Genomic DNA, 16,125 nt, shown 5'->3' on the forward strand with positions numbered 1-16,125 from the left:
ACTTGGGTCACCTTCTGGGATATTCGAAATTGGTCCCATGGACAAATCATTGTCACTCATAATTTTGTCCAACAGTATCATGACTTATGTTCAGCAGAATATAGAGAGGGCAAACTTTTATTCCCTTAAGGCTTTGTTTGGTTGTTGAGTTAGTGATTTTGTTGTTAGAGCTTTAAAATGGTCATAGATTTCCTTTCATTTCCTCTTGTATGTGTCAACTCACAAGATAAATAGGTCTTTTGTAATTACGGAGGTTCAAATGCACGATAACTATTTGGTTTAAGTTAATTTAGATTGCCTCAAAATGACAGAGAGAGTAGCAATCACCCTATGCCCATTTCTCACTCTGAATTCCAAATGTGGCAGGACCTGAACGCTTATGTTGAGAAATTGAATCCACAGAGAGAATGAGAAAATTTCTGAAATGAATTCCACATAAAGCATTTTGCAACATATTTTCTTTTGCACCAGCCAATATATATTCTGTCCTTACCTTGCAAATAATCCCATAGAAGAAGCCACCTAGCAGTGTTGTAAATCTCTTTAACCTTCTTGAGGCCAAAGCCACCTCCTTTCTTGGAAGAGAGACAGTTGATCGGTTCAGATTGGTTCACATGTTGTTGGAACCATGAGAATTGGAATGGCTCCAATTTTTTAAAAAATCGATTCAATCTGAATCATGTGCACCTCCAGCCTTTTTACCTTTGCACAAATTCAAGTACAATAGTTTCATGCACTCTTCTGGAACTGAGCTACTTAATTATTTTGCACAAATTGGCTAGATATTTAATTTTCGAACATATCCAAGTTGAAGAGCTTGGTTAAGTTACCAATAGCGGATGGAATGGATCCGAAGATTTTGGGTATGTTTGTGATGTAGAATAGATGGCTAAAGATGTTGGAACCTGTTTAGACCATTAAAAAGGTTAAATGGGCGGGTTGACTAGTTTTTTTGGATGATTTCGACGAATCCATTTTTGACCTAGAAAAGAGATTACAACTTTCAAAGTAGTCAATTACCTTATATTTTAAAATGGGTCTTAGTATATTTGTTGACGCATGAATAGCCACATAGACTCGGTGAAGTAGTAAGTTTTTATTTGTCAGTCCAAATAGCAGGACTCTATATAATGTGAATTGACATTTTTCTTCTACAATCCATTCCTCTCCTTTATTGTTCCGTAAATGTGAGGTGATAGTAGAAAAATATACTTATTTGTATTCAACACCTATATTTATTATTATTATTATTAATTTTTCCATGAAGGAAATCGATCAGACAGGCTGTGTATGTCCTCAAAACCATTATTTGAAACCAGATTTTGTTTAGAAGCTTAAAAGTTCTATTTTTTGGTATGTACTCCTTATCTTTATCAGAGTTCATCTAGTGTAGTTTATTTAATAGTTCTTAAAAAATAATGGAGAAATGTTTAAAGATTAAAACTTTTGTTGCAGGAATGGTACTTATATTTACTATACAATGACTGGTGAATGTATTTCTCTCTACTTCTAGTGCCTTGTATATATGGTGCATTTGATGGAAGGAATATGAAAGAATTTGAGGGTGTGGAAGCTCCAATTCATAGATTGACACATCTTTCCTTGAAATCTTTATATACATGCATACATATAATATATATTGGATTGTTAAGCTTCATCTGTTGAGGGTATATTCTTATATTGTTATTTTACTCATAAATCATATAAATCGCTGTCTATATGAGTGTTAGACTTCGACTGGTAGTGTGTAAAACCATCCTAGTTATACAAAAGAAAAATAACTACTGAATAAGAAAAAATCTAGCCTATTTATTACAATTAAAAATGAAAATAGAGATTTTGAAACTATTGCATTTGTTCAACTAACAAACTGAAACCACCTGATCTTAGTCATTTGTGTCATCCTGGTCAGCTTCAACTGTTTCATCTTTATCATCCTCATCGTCCTCTTTGTTGTCGAAATTATTCCAGGGGTGGATAAAGATCTTAAGTCCATCGTATCCCATGCTTCGTTGTTGTTTTTGGATTTGCCTAACAGAACATGCCACATTGTTTGATTTAACCCCTTAGATTTCAAGTGTTATCTCTTGAAGATCTAAGATCCTTGTCATGTTATTTGGAGTGTTCCAACCTTGTTTAATTGCATAGACATTATGCTTTATCCTTGATTTCATGCCTTATCCTTATCGTGTTAATTGAATTGTTTCAATGTTGTTAATTTTCTTAGTTATCTTGTTTCATGTTACCTTATGCTATCGTGACATAGGAATGATCCTATACAAACAACTTGACTTAGATTCTAGGTGGTATGGACCACATGTAATGATTTATATCAAGATGCAAAATTTTTAAACCTTTAGGTCCTACGCATATTCATTTCCTGCGAGTAATCACGATTACTCACCCTGTGGTCTGGGTTATTTTTTCAGGTAAGGAGACGTTATTTTGGGATGCACATCATCCCTAGGCTTGCTTGCCTTCTTGGTGTATTTTTGTAACTCTAGAATGTGCACATGTTAGCACATCATGCCTTAATTTGGTTTATCTTATCATATGTTGTAAACTTTGATCACTATATGTAATGTATACATAAGTACACTTTTTATAATGTATTTGACTTGTATGAGATGTGGCCGGAGGCCAATGACAATTATTTCACATCTTATGTAATCTTTTGACTTCAAGTTTTATGGAAATGTTGAAAAATGTCAAGTCATTGTTTTACCATGCTTGTATCGGATGTGGGAATTCCATTTTTATTCTTCCATAGGGTCTCATTAATCATGTATGAAGTGTGGCCAAGGGCCAAACGGTAATTTGAAACCATTTCATAATTTTGGATTTCAAATTTTTATTTCAAGGTCCATTTTTGCCATTTTTGGCCTTCGGGGGGTTGGATTTTGAGTCGGGTCTTCTTGGGAGCTGCGGACCATTCCTACGCACTTAAATTCATTTATTTCACTTGTGTGCACATTTGTTTCAACCTAGAAATTCATGTAAGGTCAAATGCATACTTGGTGCAAAGTTGCATTTTCTGAGTTTTTGCCCTTTTTATGATCTTGGGGCATTTTGGGTATTTCACAGTGTATTTTTTTTTTTTTTCTGTTTTCTTCTGCGTAGCCGGGTAGAAAACTCGATTTTCGCGGGAGGGGGGGTGGCGGTGGTTTCTTCTTCATGTTTTTCCAAAAAATGTCGTTATGGGCCCCGTTTTTACTCTCTGTTTTGGCAGATTTCAGAAAAGTCCATGTAGCAGCTTTTTAACCCTTTTGACCTATTCTGATCTTAGGGCATTTTGGAGATTTCACAGCGTATTTTTTCATTTTCTTCCACTATGCAACGTAGAAAACTTAATTTTAGGGGGGGTTTCTTATTCGTGTTTTTCCAGAAAAGTTTGTTTTGGGCCTCATTTTGACTCTCAGCTCTGGCGAAAGAACATTTTTTTTGGTGCAGCAGCCATGTGCGTGCGCTCGCGCGTGCTGATGGTGTTGCCCTTTGCCGCTTCGTCCTTCGAACTTTGTTCCCTCGTTTCTCCTTCGTCCGGACTCCAAATCGAGTAAATTTTTTTTTGAACTTGACTAATTTTTCAACGTCTATCCAATAGTGTGCTAGGTTACGCCCAGATCTTTCTGGATAGTTACCAGTTTATCCTTTTTGCTCTATATGTCCGTTTTTCTTTGTTTTGCTGTTTCTCTTTCGTCCGGACTCCGAATCATGCGATTCTTGAGTCCATCTTAATTAGTTTTCCATTGTCTTTCTAGTGATATACTTGGTAGCACCTGAATCCATATTTTCAGAAATGACCATTTTGCCCTTGGGGCTTTTTTTGTCCGGTTTTCTTACAATTCACTTCCGCTACTTTCATTTGAGTTTCGTGATTTCCCATGAAGTCATGAATGTGTGTCGGGAATAATATACATTTTAGGGACGTCATTTCCATGTAAAATAATCATTTTGCCCCTAGGGGCTTATTTGTCATCTTTCCGATCTTTTGTTTCCGCGTCAGTTCTCATTGAGTTCCACGACCTCATGGAAGGTCATAAAGTCTCATTTTTTTTCTTTAAAGTCCGAAAAATTTAGAGAGAGAAAAGTGAGAGTTTTAGAAAGAGATGGTGAGAGGAAGAAGACCTAGGGGGTATTTTTGTAATTTTATAATAATTATATATTTTAAATTTAAAATTAATAATAAGGTGAATTTGGTTCTTTCACAATATAATTAACTGATATGGGAGAAGGTGATAAAGATTTTTAATTTTGGGGGTGATTTATTTTTGGTTGATTTTTTTTTTTTTTTCACAAAATTAGAAGTAATTTTAGTCAATTTTTTATTTTAAATTTTATAGGAAGAGAATGACACACGCCTAAAGAAAGTACGAGTTAAGGATTCTGCCATGCAAGGAGTTTATGTTAATGTGCCATCAGCAGCAGTACTCAATTTGACCGTTTGGGGAAAGGTAAAGCTAGAGTGAGAAACAAAATATAGAGAGAGGAAGTAAAGAAATAGAAGTACGCCGTACGTACGAGTGTTAGAGAGAGAGAGAGACGAAGACAAGCAAGGTAGTCGTTCGACGTTTTTTTATTTTTGTTTAATCTCTGATGTGAATTCTAAACTAGGGTTTTAGAATTGAATTTCGATTCGGACAGTTTCTACTTCTTCTCAAGAACCGGGTTTTGCGAAGAGAGTAGCGGAGAGAGGACTTTATGTCTTCGGCGTTACGATTTTGTGCCCCGATTTGAATTATTTTTGACTGGGGGCTCTCTCTCTTCGGCGTTCTTCGCTCTCTGAAGATTTTGGGGTTTATGCCTTTTTGTTGGGGGTTTTGATTCCGGACAGATTTGGGTTTTTTGGGGGTTTCCACATCAAGCGATTTTGATATCTTTTCGTGTTCTTGAGAGGGGCTTCTTTCTTGACAAATCCCTGATCGGTCTGTTTTCCTTTCCTTTCCTGTGTTCCAAAGTCGATATTTTGAGATGGTGTTTTCTGAGATTTCTGATAATCGAAGACTGAAATCGAGGAAAAGGGAAAATAAGGGTTTTTTGTTACGATGAGGATGGCACCGACTCTTCTAATGATGAAAGTCTTGACGAGCCCAAGCGTTTTATTAGAGAAATTTATCTCCCACTTGGTGGTATTCAGCAGAAAACAGATGGCTGCAAAAACCCTAAAAAGAGGGTTTTGACCAATACTTCGAACCAACAGGGACAATCTGGCTTGAAAAACAGAGGCGTACGACAGCGAAAATGGGGCCGATGGGCTGCTGAAATCCGGGATCCCTTCCAAGGAAAGAAGGTTTGGTTGGGTACTTTTAATACTGCTGAAGAAGCTTCAAATGCTTATGATAAGAAGCGGCTTGAATTTGATTCTTTAAAGGCCATTTCTTTCCCCAAGAAGAGTTGCAATCAATCTTCTTCGATGGCCTTCTCAAATTATCAAAAGCCCACTTTTTCTGAGGAGTCTTATAGTACAATGTCGCAGACAACTTCTCCGTTGTCTGTCCTTGAGATGGAGTCTTCAATTACAGCCTCTGCAGTGAAAGATGCTTGTGTTAGCACCATTCTTGCTGAACAGAAAGATTTGGCTTCGCACATCAACGGTATTGGCACCAATGTTCAGCAAGAAGAGATAGCTTTGGCTTTGAACATGAATGGCAGATGCTGCAATGATACAACGAAAGATGCTAGTATTGGCACCAATACTGGTGAGCAGCAAGTGCCCAATTTGGTTTCTGAGGATGCCCCATTGATGTCTCTTCCAATTGGGGAGGGCCTGGACTTAGCACTGGAGCTAGAGTCAATCTTTGCTGACAACGGTTTTGGCCAGTATTTAAGTGACAATCTTGACTATATTGGAGAACCCATTGAACTTTCAGATTGTTATTTCGAGTTGGATGGTGACCAGCTGGATCAAGAGAAGTATGATTGGGTGGATGAATTTTTCGATATGGAGAAACCCCTCAATATACCATGTCCACAACTTTTGCAGCAAGTAGGAAGCTAGTGTATTTACAGTATCATTAGAATAGTCTCAAGTTTTGCAGATTTTGTCTCTTTGTTTAGAAGAGTGTGTGTATGGATAATGAGTGAGTCCCTTCGTTTTCCTGTGCTATTAGAGCCGTCCAAGGGTTTGATGGTAAGAGGCAATTACTTTAATCAACGTGATTAAAGTGCCAATTCGTCGGAGTCCTCCTCCTGTCACCGGAATGTATGGTAGTATATATTAACGGTTACCATTTGTAATGTTGAGCTCATCATCAATTGGGTTATTTCTGAGGCCTGTACCTTGGGCTGTTGTATGCTCTAATACAATGGGCCCATTGGTTAGCTATTGCTAGCCTTGTATTTTCTCATATTTTTAATCAAATTTAACTTCTAAAAAAAGAGAGGCAATTACTGTTGCAGTGTCTTTATATCCCTTTATTGTTTCAAGCTTATTATGTGATTTGGCCAGTAGTGTATGCGTATGAATGTGACAATTGACCCCCCAAAAAAAACAATGTGTGTCTTTTGGGTTGATTATGTGCTCTGTTTAGAATGAATAGCAAATGATAGTTTCTGCTTTGTTCATACATACGATTCTTTTACATTACTTGATCTAATATTCATTGCACTCACGTTAGAAACTGTCTTAGTCAATCCACATATAATTAAATTCAAATCGAAAATATTGATAGAAAATATTCATGACAGCTAATAAGAATTGTAATTTTACCACATTAATATAAACTCTACCCTATAATATTCCCTTGCAAGTTGTGACAGATGTTAGAAAATCCGTAGTAAGAAACCCCCAATAACATATAATATAAGTATTTGTTGAAATGCGGTTGAAAATATAAAATCAGTGTTGATAGTATTTGCGACGAAATGTCTCTATAATGTTTCACTTTGGTATTTCTATATTGCTTGGCACTTGATATAATATATGTGTTGTTATTTTTTCAATTTTTTTCACTTTTTTACACACCAATTTGCTTTGTCACCATTGGCTTTTGATTCTTGAATTGGATATCTAGGTTGCAAAACGTATCGAGATTGGATTGCCATAGCTCATATTTCTAGTTATTTTTTCATAGGTAATGTTTAATTGTGTATTGCTTTTCATTGCAATGGTCTAGGTTTCGAGCTTTATACTTTCTTTTTTTTTTCTCCGTTAGAATCCTAAATCATCTTAAGCAGATTGGTATTTTATCTCATTAGCGTCACACATCTTAATGTTTTCAGTTTATACCTCATCTAATGAGTGGGGAGAGGCATGTCTTTGGCCGCTTTGTTGTTATATTCTCGGTGGTGATTGTTTGGATTTATGCTCACCTACTTACTGTGGGTGGGGCATATAATAATGCACCTATGAAAACTCAATTAAGCTACCAAACAGATCGTGCTGGACTTATAGGTGTTGCTCCATGGTAAGGCTAGTTGTTTATCTTCTAATTGATGTTTATGATTCACGTTATGATGCTTTATGTGATCATGAGTTCCAGAGAGTATTTCTATAAAAGTATACTCAAATAGGAAAAATCCATGCTAGTTAGTCTACTTTATGCAATAAGCTAAAATAAAGACTCTGGTGAATGCAAGGTTTAGCTGTTCTCCTGATAACTTAAGGATGCATGGAAAACCATTGTGGGGTGTCATTGTTAATAACTGTGACTTATTTTTATTCTAGACATTTTCAGGATTAGAGTCCCATATCCATTTCAATGGGGAGCTCCCACATTCTTGTAGAGGTATTGTGCTTGTTAGTTGAAGCCTGAGATACATCATTAGACATTTGGATTGTTTCTCAGGGAACCATCAACTTGTCACTTCATATTGTTGTCTCCTGTTATGTATCCGTTGTGGTATTTATGTGCTTAAGTCGTGTTTAGTTTCTCTTCTAATGCAGTCGAGAGGTTGGTTATGTTATGTAGCTTGGTAGTTAGCGTAAAGCCGTAAAACTTTTATTTATGAGTTGAGTTGTTTCTGCAAAATTTGTATGAAATATCTTATCCAAAGTTGTATTGACTTTTGAAGCAGGCACACTATTGCAGAATCTTTTTGATATTTCTATTGCAACACTTTCCTCCCTGTTAATGGCATAAACCCTCACTTTTCTACATCCATCTTTGAACCTTATTACAAACCTAACACTACAACATATAAGGCTTTCACCAGTGCTTAAAAGCGCTGGTAAAAACCTGAAAAATTGTTGGTAATTCAATTACCAGCACTTCTGGAAAAGCGCTGGTAAATCCAGTGTCGGTAGGGCTTTACCAGCGCTTTTCAAAAAGCGTTGGCAAAGACCATTTACCAGCGCTTTTTTTTTTTTTTTTGAAAAAACGCTGGTAAAGGGTCATTTTATTTATTTATTTATTTTTTCCTCTTTACCAGCGCTTCTTAAAAAAGCGTTGGTAAAAGGTCATTTTTTTTTTTCATTGTTTTTGGAAAAATATGTTCACAGCTGCTAAATGATATCCAATAGTTACACAAGTTAGAATCAAGAGTGCATGTTAAAAACAATAAAGAAATAAATTTTGAGTGGGATTACAATTACTCGTACAAATATGATTATTATTATTATTATTAGTAATAATAATTAAAAACACACACACACACACACACACAAGAGTCCAGATGACATACAGAAGCATTAAGAGCCCACCAAAATCAATCAGAAAGCCACAATCTTTTCTGCCAGTTAACTTGCATACAAATATCACTTGATATTTACAATTACTCGTACAAATATGATTCCTTCTTCGTCCCTTCTCTGCCAATACAATAAAGAACTTGGCGGGTTAACATCTCTAACACAGTGCATCCAAGGCTTCATATATCAGCCGCAAGCCCAAAGCCGCCACGACTCTTAACAACCTGCCAATGCATGTCTAATGTATTACAAAATAGAGACAAGTATGCCAGAGGCATTCTATGGGAATCATATTTATAAAAAGGTAACTTTCCTCCACAGAAAACTGAAAAACCAAATGAGTAACATACCAATCAGCTCATGTATGAATAGAACAACAATTTGTATGAAATTAAATGAGGCAAAAAAACTGTAACATGCCCTGATGTACTATGAAATGTATTTTATGACAAAATAAATTGTAACAGTTGTGCTATGAAATGTAAGCAGTCACAGCAACCAAGTAACAAATTATGAGTCATTGTAGACATAGTTTTTCTCTGTAAACTGAACTATGAAACTGTTTTATTTGAATTTAGTCTATTTGCATTTCAAAGAAGTGTTTCTTTCATTCAACAAGACACTACAAAGAAAACATAATGGACCATAAAATTCTACTATCATGAAAGGCCATAAATAAAATAAAATAGTTTGTAGATATTTCCTGAGCCATAATAACTTGCCATCATGGGGGAAAAAAGGTCAAAGATCTGGACTAAACCAAACAAATACAACTTGGAAGAAAAATTGGAAAAAGATAAAGAAAACAAGTGAAGAAAGAGAGAATTAAATGAAGAAAGAGAGAATTAAATTTCTTACCCACAACAAAGTCGGTGAAAGACCAATACTCTGCACCCAAAAGATAAGCACACAGAAAATGTTGGCGTGCAAGATTATACCAAATTCGAGAGCAAGATTGAGTACAAGATTCTGTAATTACTCTATTAGAATATGAAAACAAAAACAAGTGGTGGGGGTTGATTAAGACATGATTGGTATAAAGAGTAAAGAACAAGAACATCAAATATATATAGATATAGATATAAAGACACTATATATTGAAAAGAATACAACCAATAAGAAGGTAAAGTTTTGAAATATAATCTACAGTATATTGAAGAAAAGAAGAGAACCCATCAATTATAGTAAAGTTTTGAAATATAATTTTATTTTCACAGTATTTTTCATGGTACTTAGATAGAAGAATTTGATTGGTACAAAATCTAGAACAAAATGCCTACCTAATGCCTATCTAATTATATATAGGAGATGTAATGTATTTATGCGTTAGAGATTGAGATTGCAATGTGATATATATATATAAAACACATATATAATTTGATATATGTGGACATGAAACACATATACTTATGGTGAAAGACATAAGTATGAAGGATCACATGATTCTGTCTTCCAACTAATGATCAAAGATTAGGGGACCAGAAAATCACAGAGTAAACTGACACTAGAGAGCTGAAAACAAGACTTAGCTATCCAAATAGCCACTAAGCATGCAACCAATTTCATATATAAAATGCACACATTAACATACATATAGAAATCTTGAGAAAAAAAAATATAAACTTGAATTATGATATTACTGGAATAAGAAGTCAAAGCAACCACCCACCAACAAACAGAGTTGTCAACTTGTAAGCCCTCTACACAAACTTTATTCATCAGTAACCCACCAAAATCATGCTATAAAAAAGAAAAATAATATGAGATTTAATCAAATGAGATATCAAAGCTTAAACCTCATGAATTTTTCTAATTCGGCCATTTTTATTAGATGCAACTCAAAAATAAATGTTTGGTCATAATTTTGTTGATCTGCAAGAACTGAAAATTATATTAGTAAAGATAACTCCAATTTTATAAAGATGGCTCATAATTCCAGAAAATTGAATTCTGGTAAGGCATCAGAACAGTTAATCTAACTCATGACAAATATAGTTTTGCTGGGAATATTTGAAAAAAGAAAGAAACAGAGCGAATGATAATTAATTATTTCAAATAAGACGTGAATATTGTTGCCAAACTACAATGAATAGTACTACAATGAAACGTGAGATCCCTTAAACCACAAGTAACATTCACACGTCTCGCTGAAAATATAGCACTCAGAAACAAAGAAAGAACTTGACCAACGAGGTAGTTAGCGGAATCCACCATTGCTTAACATTGTTGAAGCTCTCCATCTCAGTGACATCATAAACAATCTGTTGCAAATCTCAGTTCATGTAAAATTCTTTTCAAGCTCAAAAGAAAAAGGGTACTTGGAATCATCATCATAAGCTTTATTGCCACCACCAACATTATATAAAAGAAAGTGAGTTCCATAAGTAGTGACTCAAAAAGGGTCTGTGATGCATAAAAAAAAAAAATGGTCAAAAGCAGTTGATAAACCATTTAAAATCTTAAATCAAAAAGGGTCTGTGGTGTATAAAACAAAAAAACCCAAACTACATAAATAAAGCATGCCATAAGACTCCAATCCCAAACATTTTGAGCCTTATATATCAAATATAATATCATCTATATATATATACATACATATAGCATGTACGGACAGTACCCACAATATAGCAAAACATATACACATAAATTTTGATCCTCAAGATTCCAATATATATGTATCTATATATGAAACAATTAATAAACTGAAAGCAACAAAAAAAATCAAAACACTCACACATATAATGCTTAAAAGCAATTGATAAAAATATAATGGTCGAATGCATTTGTTAAATATAGAAAACCATTAAAAATCTTGCATAAAAAAGGGACTGATGCATACCATTTAAGAGAAAAAATTACAGAGCTTGATTAGTTGATTTAGAAAAAAAAAAAAAAAAAAATTAAAACAAAACCCATACATACAAGTTAGCAGTTACAAAGAGAGAGGGGGGCAAGCTTGAGAGTTGAGAGACAGCGGGCCAGCGGCTGAAGCTTGCGAATGGCGAACCCGATCTGGAACAGCGGGAGATGGAAACGGAGAGATATGGGTTTCAATTTTCTTTAAATTTTTTTTGTTCCCTTTAGAACCCAAAACCTAGAAGACACAATACCAAAGACCCAGCTGAAATTATGAAATATTAGCCAATAAAAATTTACCATTTTCTACCAAAAACTCACATTTTAGATATATATGAACACATATATGTGTCTATAAATTTGATGATGATGATGATAAGGGCGAAGGACAAGACCAAGAGGTGTACCTGGAAGTGTACCTAACTGGCGATTTCGCCAGTGACTCGTCAGAGAAGTGGAAGAGCTTCACTTGCAACGTAGACCAACTTCGAATCGGCTACAGAGTTGAGACCGAGAATAGAGATGGAGGCGACTAGGGAGTTGCGGGGAGTTGCAGAGAGAGAGAGAGATGGGGGTAAGTTCAGAATTGAGAACGAGAATAGAGATGATGAGAACAAAAATAGAGATGGAGGTGATTGGGGAGTTGCAGAGAGAGAGATGGAGGCGATTAGGGAGTTGAGATCGAGAATAGAGATGGAGGCGATTGGGGAGGCTGAAAGAAACCTAGGGCTCTCGGATGAGTGAGATTGGTAAATTAAGGAAATAAAAAAGTGAAATAAATATTAGAGCGGCAAATTTTCCCACACTAAATTTCGCACTTACCTACGCTTTTTAAGAAATCGCTGGTATAAACATACCTATACCAACGCTTTTTGACCAAGCGCTGGTATAAACATACCTATACCAGCGTTTTTATAGAAACACTGGTAATTAGTACACAACACCAGCGCTTTTTTAAAAAGCGTCGGTAAATCCCTAATTTGTTGTAGTGTAAGTTATATAATACTTGTATTCTATCTCTATGCAATTTTTTGTGTTTCTTAACCATTCTCCAAGTAGAGTTCACATTGCCTAGTTCATTTCCGGATTCTTTTACTTACACACACATATATATTTTTGTTGTTGTTTTAAGTATGAAGAGTTTGATGCTTCCATAATTGGCATTTTGTACTTTGCATAGCCACATCGAATCACTGGTTTCATTGGCAGTTTTTAATATGGATAGCTTCTTGAATTTATTGATCTCTTATATACTTTTGAAATGTCAACAGTCCACTGCCACCTTCTATTCTTAGTCGCGGTGTTGGTTGGCCGGTAAAATTGACTTTGTGATAATTTTGTCTGTATTTTTGCCTTCATTAACACCTCAATGCTAAGCCTAAAAGACTCTAGATATGGCACAATTTTCCACTCAATTTTTACATGGGTTGCTTCCAAAATGAATAATTAGATTTACTGGCCTACTCAATATCGTTAAACCTCCCCCCAACTAAAAAGAATGGTTCACGCGTAATTTAACTAAAATTTTCATTTGGCATAGTAGTGGCATTTAACTAAAAAGATGGCTCTTTGTCTTGAAATGATGGGAAACTAATCTGCCATGTCACTTTGAATGTGATTCTTTTGGTCATGAATTATGTTCATAAAGTACTTCTCCAAATTTGACTCTGTAATTGTTAATGTCCTGTGTGTTCTAATCATTTTAATTCTGTTCTTTATCGAAGGGAGTGGCGGGCATATTGTTCTCTGGAATATTTGGAACTGGGATTGGATCCTCAGTATCAGTGTAAGATTCTTGTGCAATAAATTTGTAAATTGTGTTGCAAATTTTCATTCTTAATCAGCAGGGGAATAAAACTTGATTTTTCCTCCCATTCTACAGTGAAAATGCTGGTTTTTTAGCATTGACACGTGTTGGCAGCCGAAGAGTTGTGAAGATATCCGCTGGTTTCATGATTTTCTTTTCCATACTTTCGTAAGTTAGGTGTTATGATGTCCAAATAATGCTAATAATCCTTAGTTTAAGTGTTTAACCCATAGTAAATAAACCTTCATTTCCAAGTACATTTGTTAACCATAATTTACTATTCAGGGAAATTAAGAGCTGTCTTTGCCTCAATCCCAGCACCAATCGTTGCAGCTCTGTATTGCCTTTTCTTTGCCTACGTGGGTACGTGTTACCAAATGAAAAAGTCCCTATTTTATTCTAATTTTTCTTCTCAAATCATGAAGCAGTTCAAGTTCAATAATTTTTCTTTAATTGTGAATGAGTAGGTTCAGCAGGTCTTAGTTTCCTCCAGTTTTGCAATTTAAACGGCTTTAGAACGAAGTTTATCTTAGGCTTCTCAGTTTTCATGGGCTTATCAATACCAATGTATTTCAACGAGTATACAGCAGTTAACAATTATGGTCCTGTCCACACCGGAGCAAGATGGGTATATGCAACTACCTCTGTCCTCTCCATAACCTTAAATCAGCTTCTTATTTCTCTATTAGTTTGGTCCCATCTAAGGTTAGACTTCTTATTTGATAGTTCAATGACATGATCAATGTGCTTTTCTTGTCGGAAGCATTTGTTGCCGGCATGTTGGCACTTTTCCTAGATGTCACACTGCATCGCAAAGACACTGCTACTAGGAAAGACCGGGGCATGCGTTGGTGGGACAGGTTCTGGTCATTCAAGATGGATACGAGGAGCGAAGAGTTCTATTCCCTGCCCTTCAATGTCAACAAGTTTTTCCCATCAATGTGATTCTTGGATTGTAGTTTTTGAGGCAGTGTGATCCAAGTCATGAGCTAGCCACCAATAGCTCATTGTAGGTAATTTTACTTTGATCATCAATTTCTTTACTATATTACTTCACCTCTTTTTCATTTTAGTCTTTAATACAAAAAAACCATGTTTAGTATAGATGAATCTCCTGAAACAAACAGAAACAAAGACATATATCTATCTATCTATATATGCTAATACTTTTTCTTAGGAATCTGGAAATGGATGATTTCGTTTATGTACCAGTATTTTCGAGAAGGTACATCCTGCTTTTACTGTTTGGCCAGAACCTGAAACTCCATGAAGTTTCTCTTTCTTCTAATCACTTCCTGATGCTCCAACTTTTTGGCTTTTCTAACGAGTCTTTATAATGTCATACAATACCTTTGTGATTAATAAATAGCTATTTAATCATGGTCATGGGCTCTATAGTGATCATAAATTAATATATTTGTTTAATAATACATTTTGAAGTAGTTTCCTATGTGGTTATATTTGTTAATTAACAAGATGATATTCTAACAGGATGTTGTGAAATGATATGAAATAACTAGACTACTACCTTTGGCATATGATTAAACATAAAGATGGGGTTATAATTCATAAAAGCCCTCTCTAGTTCTCCCAATAAGAATATCAAGCAGATCCTTGAGGCCTACCGCACTTCAATTCAAACATTGATAGGAGCCACCCCGTATTTGTAGATATTGTTGGGAAACGTGCAAGTTTTTAAAACTTTTTGAGGGATTTGCAATCATAGATCTTGATTCATTACATGGAGACAAGTTTTATGCAAAAACAAATAAAAGATGATGCATAATTCAATAAACAGATTGAATACTTACATCAAAGGTCTGAGTAAACCTTTTAAACTTTTCTCTAAAGTGAATGTTCTCACTTATTGTAAATCCCTTTAGCAAGATCATTTCTCCTTCCGTTCGATTATTATCTTCCCTTTAGGAATCACCAATATGCCTTGATGAATGACCTTGGAATCTAGGCTGGTGGTAGACTCCTTTAGAAGAGAAAACAAAACCCTAAAATCTAGAGAGAGAAAGTGTATTCCTTTTTCTTGTTCTCCAAGTCACACCTAAAATATACATGAACTCATGTATATATAGGCAAAATAAAAATAGGAACAAGGAAACAATAAATCATTCTCCATCTCTAATTCAACTTTCTCAATCTTAACATGACTCCAATATCAACTTGGGCTATTGGTGAGAATCCTTTTGGGCTTACTATTTTCTTGGCTCCTATAAATTAATAATTGGTCCGGTCCATTAAACCATGGACCCAATTCAATTAATTCATAAATTAATTTCTACTCCACTAAAAGAAATTAATTGCACTCCAATTAAATAGTAAATAACCTCTAAGTCAATGTTGCATTTTGACCCCTCTATGCTTAATTATTTATCAGATAATTAAAGCCATCAATCCGACAACATAATTAATATAACTATTTTGTTACCTTTGATTATTCCCGGCTCGATCACAATAAAATATTTATTTGACAAAAAATAATAATAATTTATTAAATAAATATATATAGAAAACATTTGTCTAAAACATACGAAGGCCTTCGAATTTAATTTGTGATTAACCATAATCAAAACAAAATAAATACAAATAGCACTGATGCAAATATTGAGAATATAGACCTCTAATTATTAATTACATAACTACCCAAAGTGTCGATCTAAGGATCCCGAGGTATCCGCCGAACAAATCAAAGTAATTATTAATTAATAAAAGAGTCTATACTTCTCTCATGCTTGAGAGTCAAAAGCCATGACTGTGATAGAGAGCAATTGCATACGACAGCTCTCGCAATATATTTCAATCTATCGTGGACTCGGTTTAAGTC

General features: G+C 34.9%; 1 protein-coding gene and 1 pseudogene across 1 annotated transcript; both read left to right on the top strand.

Moving 5' to 3' along the window:
* Positions 1-5,005: 5,005 nt before the first annotated feature.
* LOC132296505 (ethylene-responsive transcription factor WIN1-like) lies at positions 5,006-6,364 on the top strand (the record flags this gene model as incomplete). The annotated part of the gene is made up of 1 exon (XM_059794701.1): positions 5,006-6,364. A coding segment is annotated over one exon (990 nt), but the record flags the coding sequence as incomplete, so codon positions are not given.
* On the top strand, positions 6,074-14,234 carry LOC132296506 (nucleobase-ascorbate transporter 7-like; annotated as a pseudogene).
* The last annotated feature ends 1,891 nt before the right edge of the window (positions 14,235-16,125 follow it).

The sequence above is a fragment of the Cornus florida genome, unplaced genomic scaffold (assembly GCF_030987335.1).
Source record: "Cornus florida cultivar Cherokee Brave unplaced genomic scaffold, ASM3098733v1 CherokeeBrave_3.0.0_Hap2_Chr02, whole genome shotgun sequence".
NCBI lineage: Eukaryota > Viridiplantae > Streptophyta > Magnoliopsida > Cornales > Cornaceae > Cornus > Cornus florida.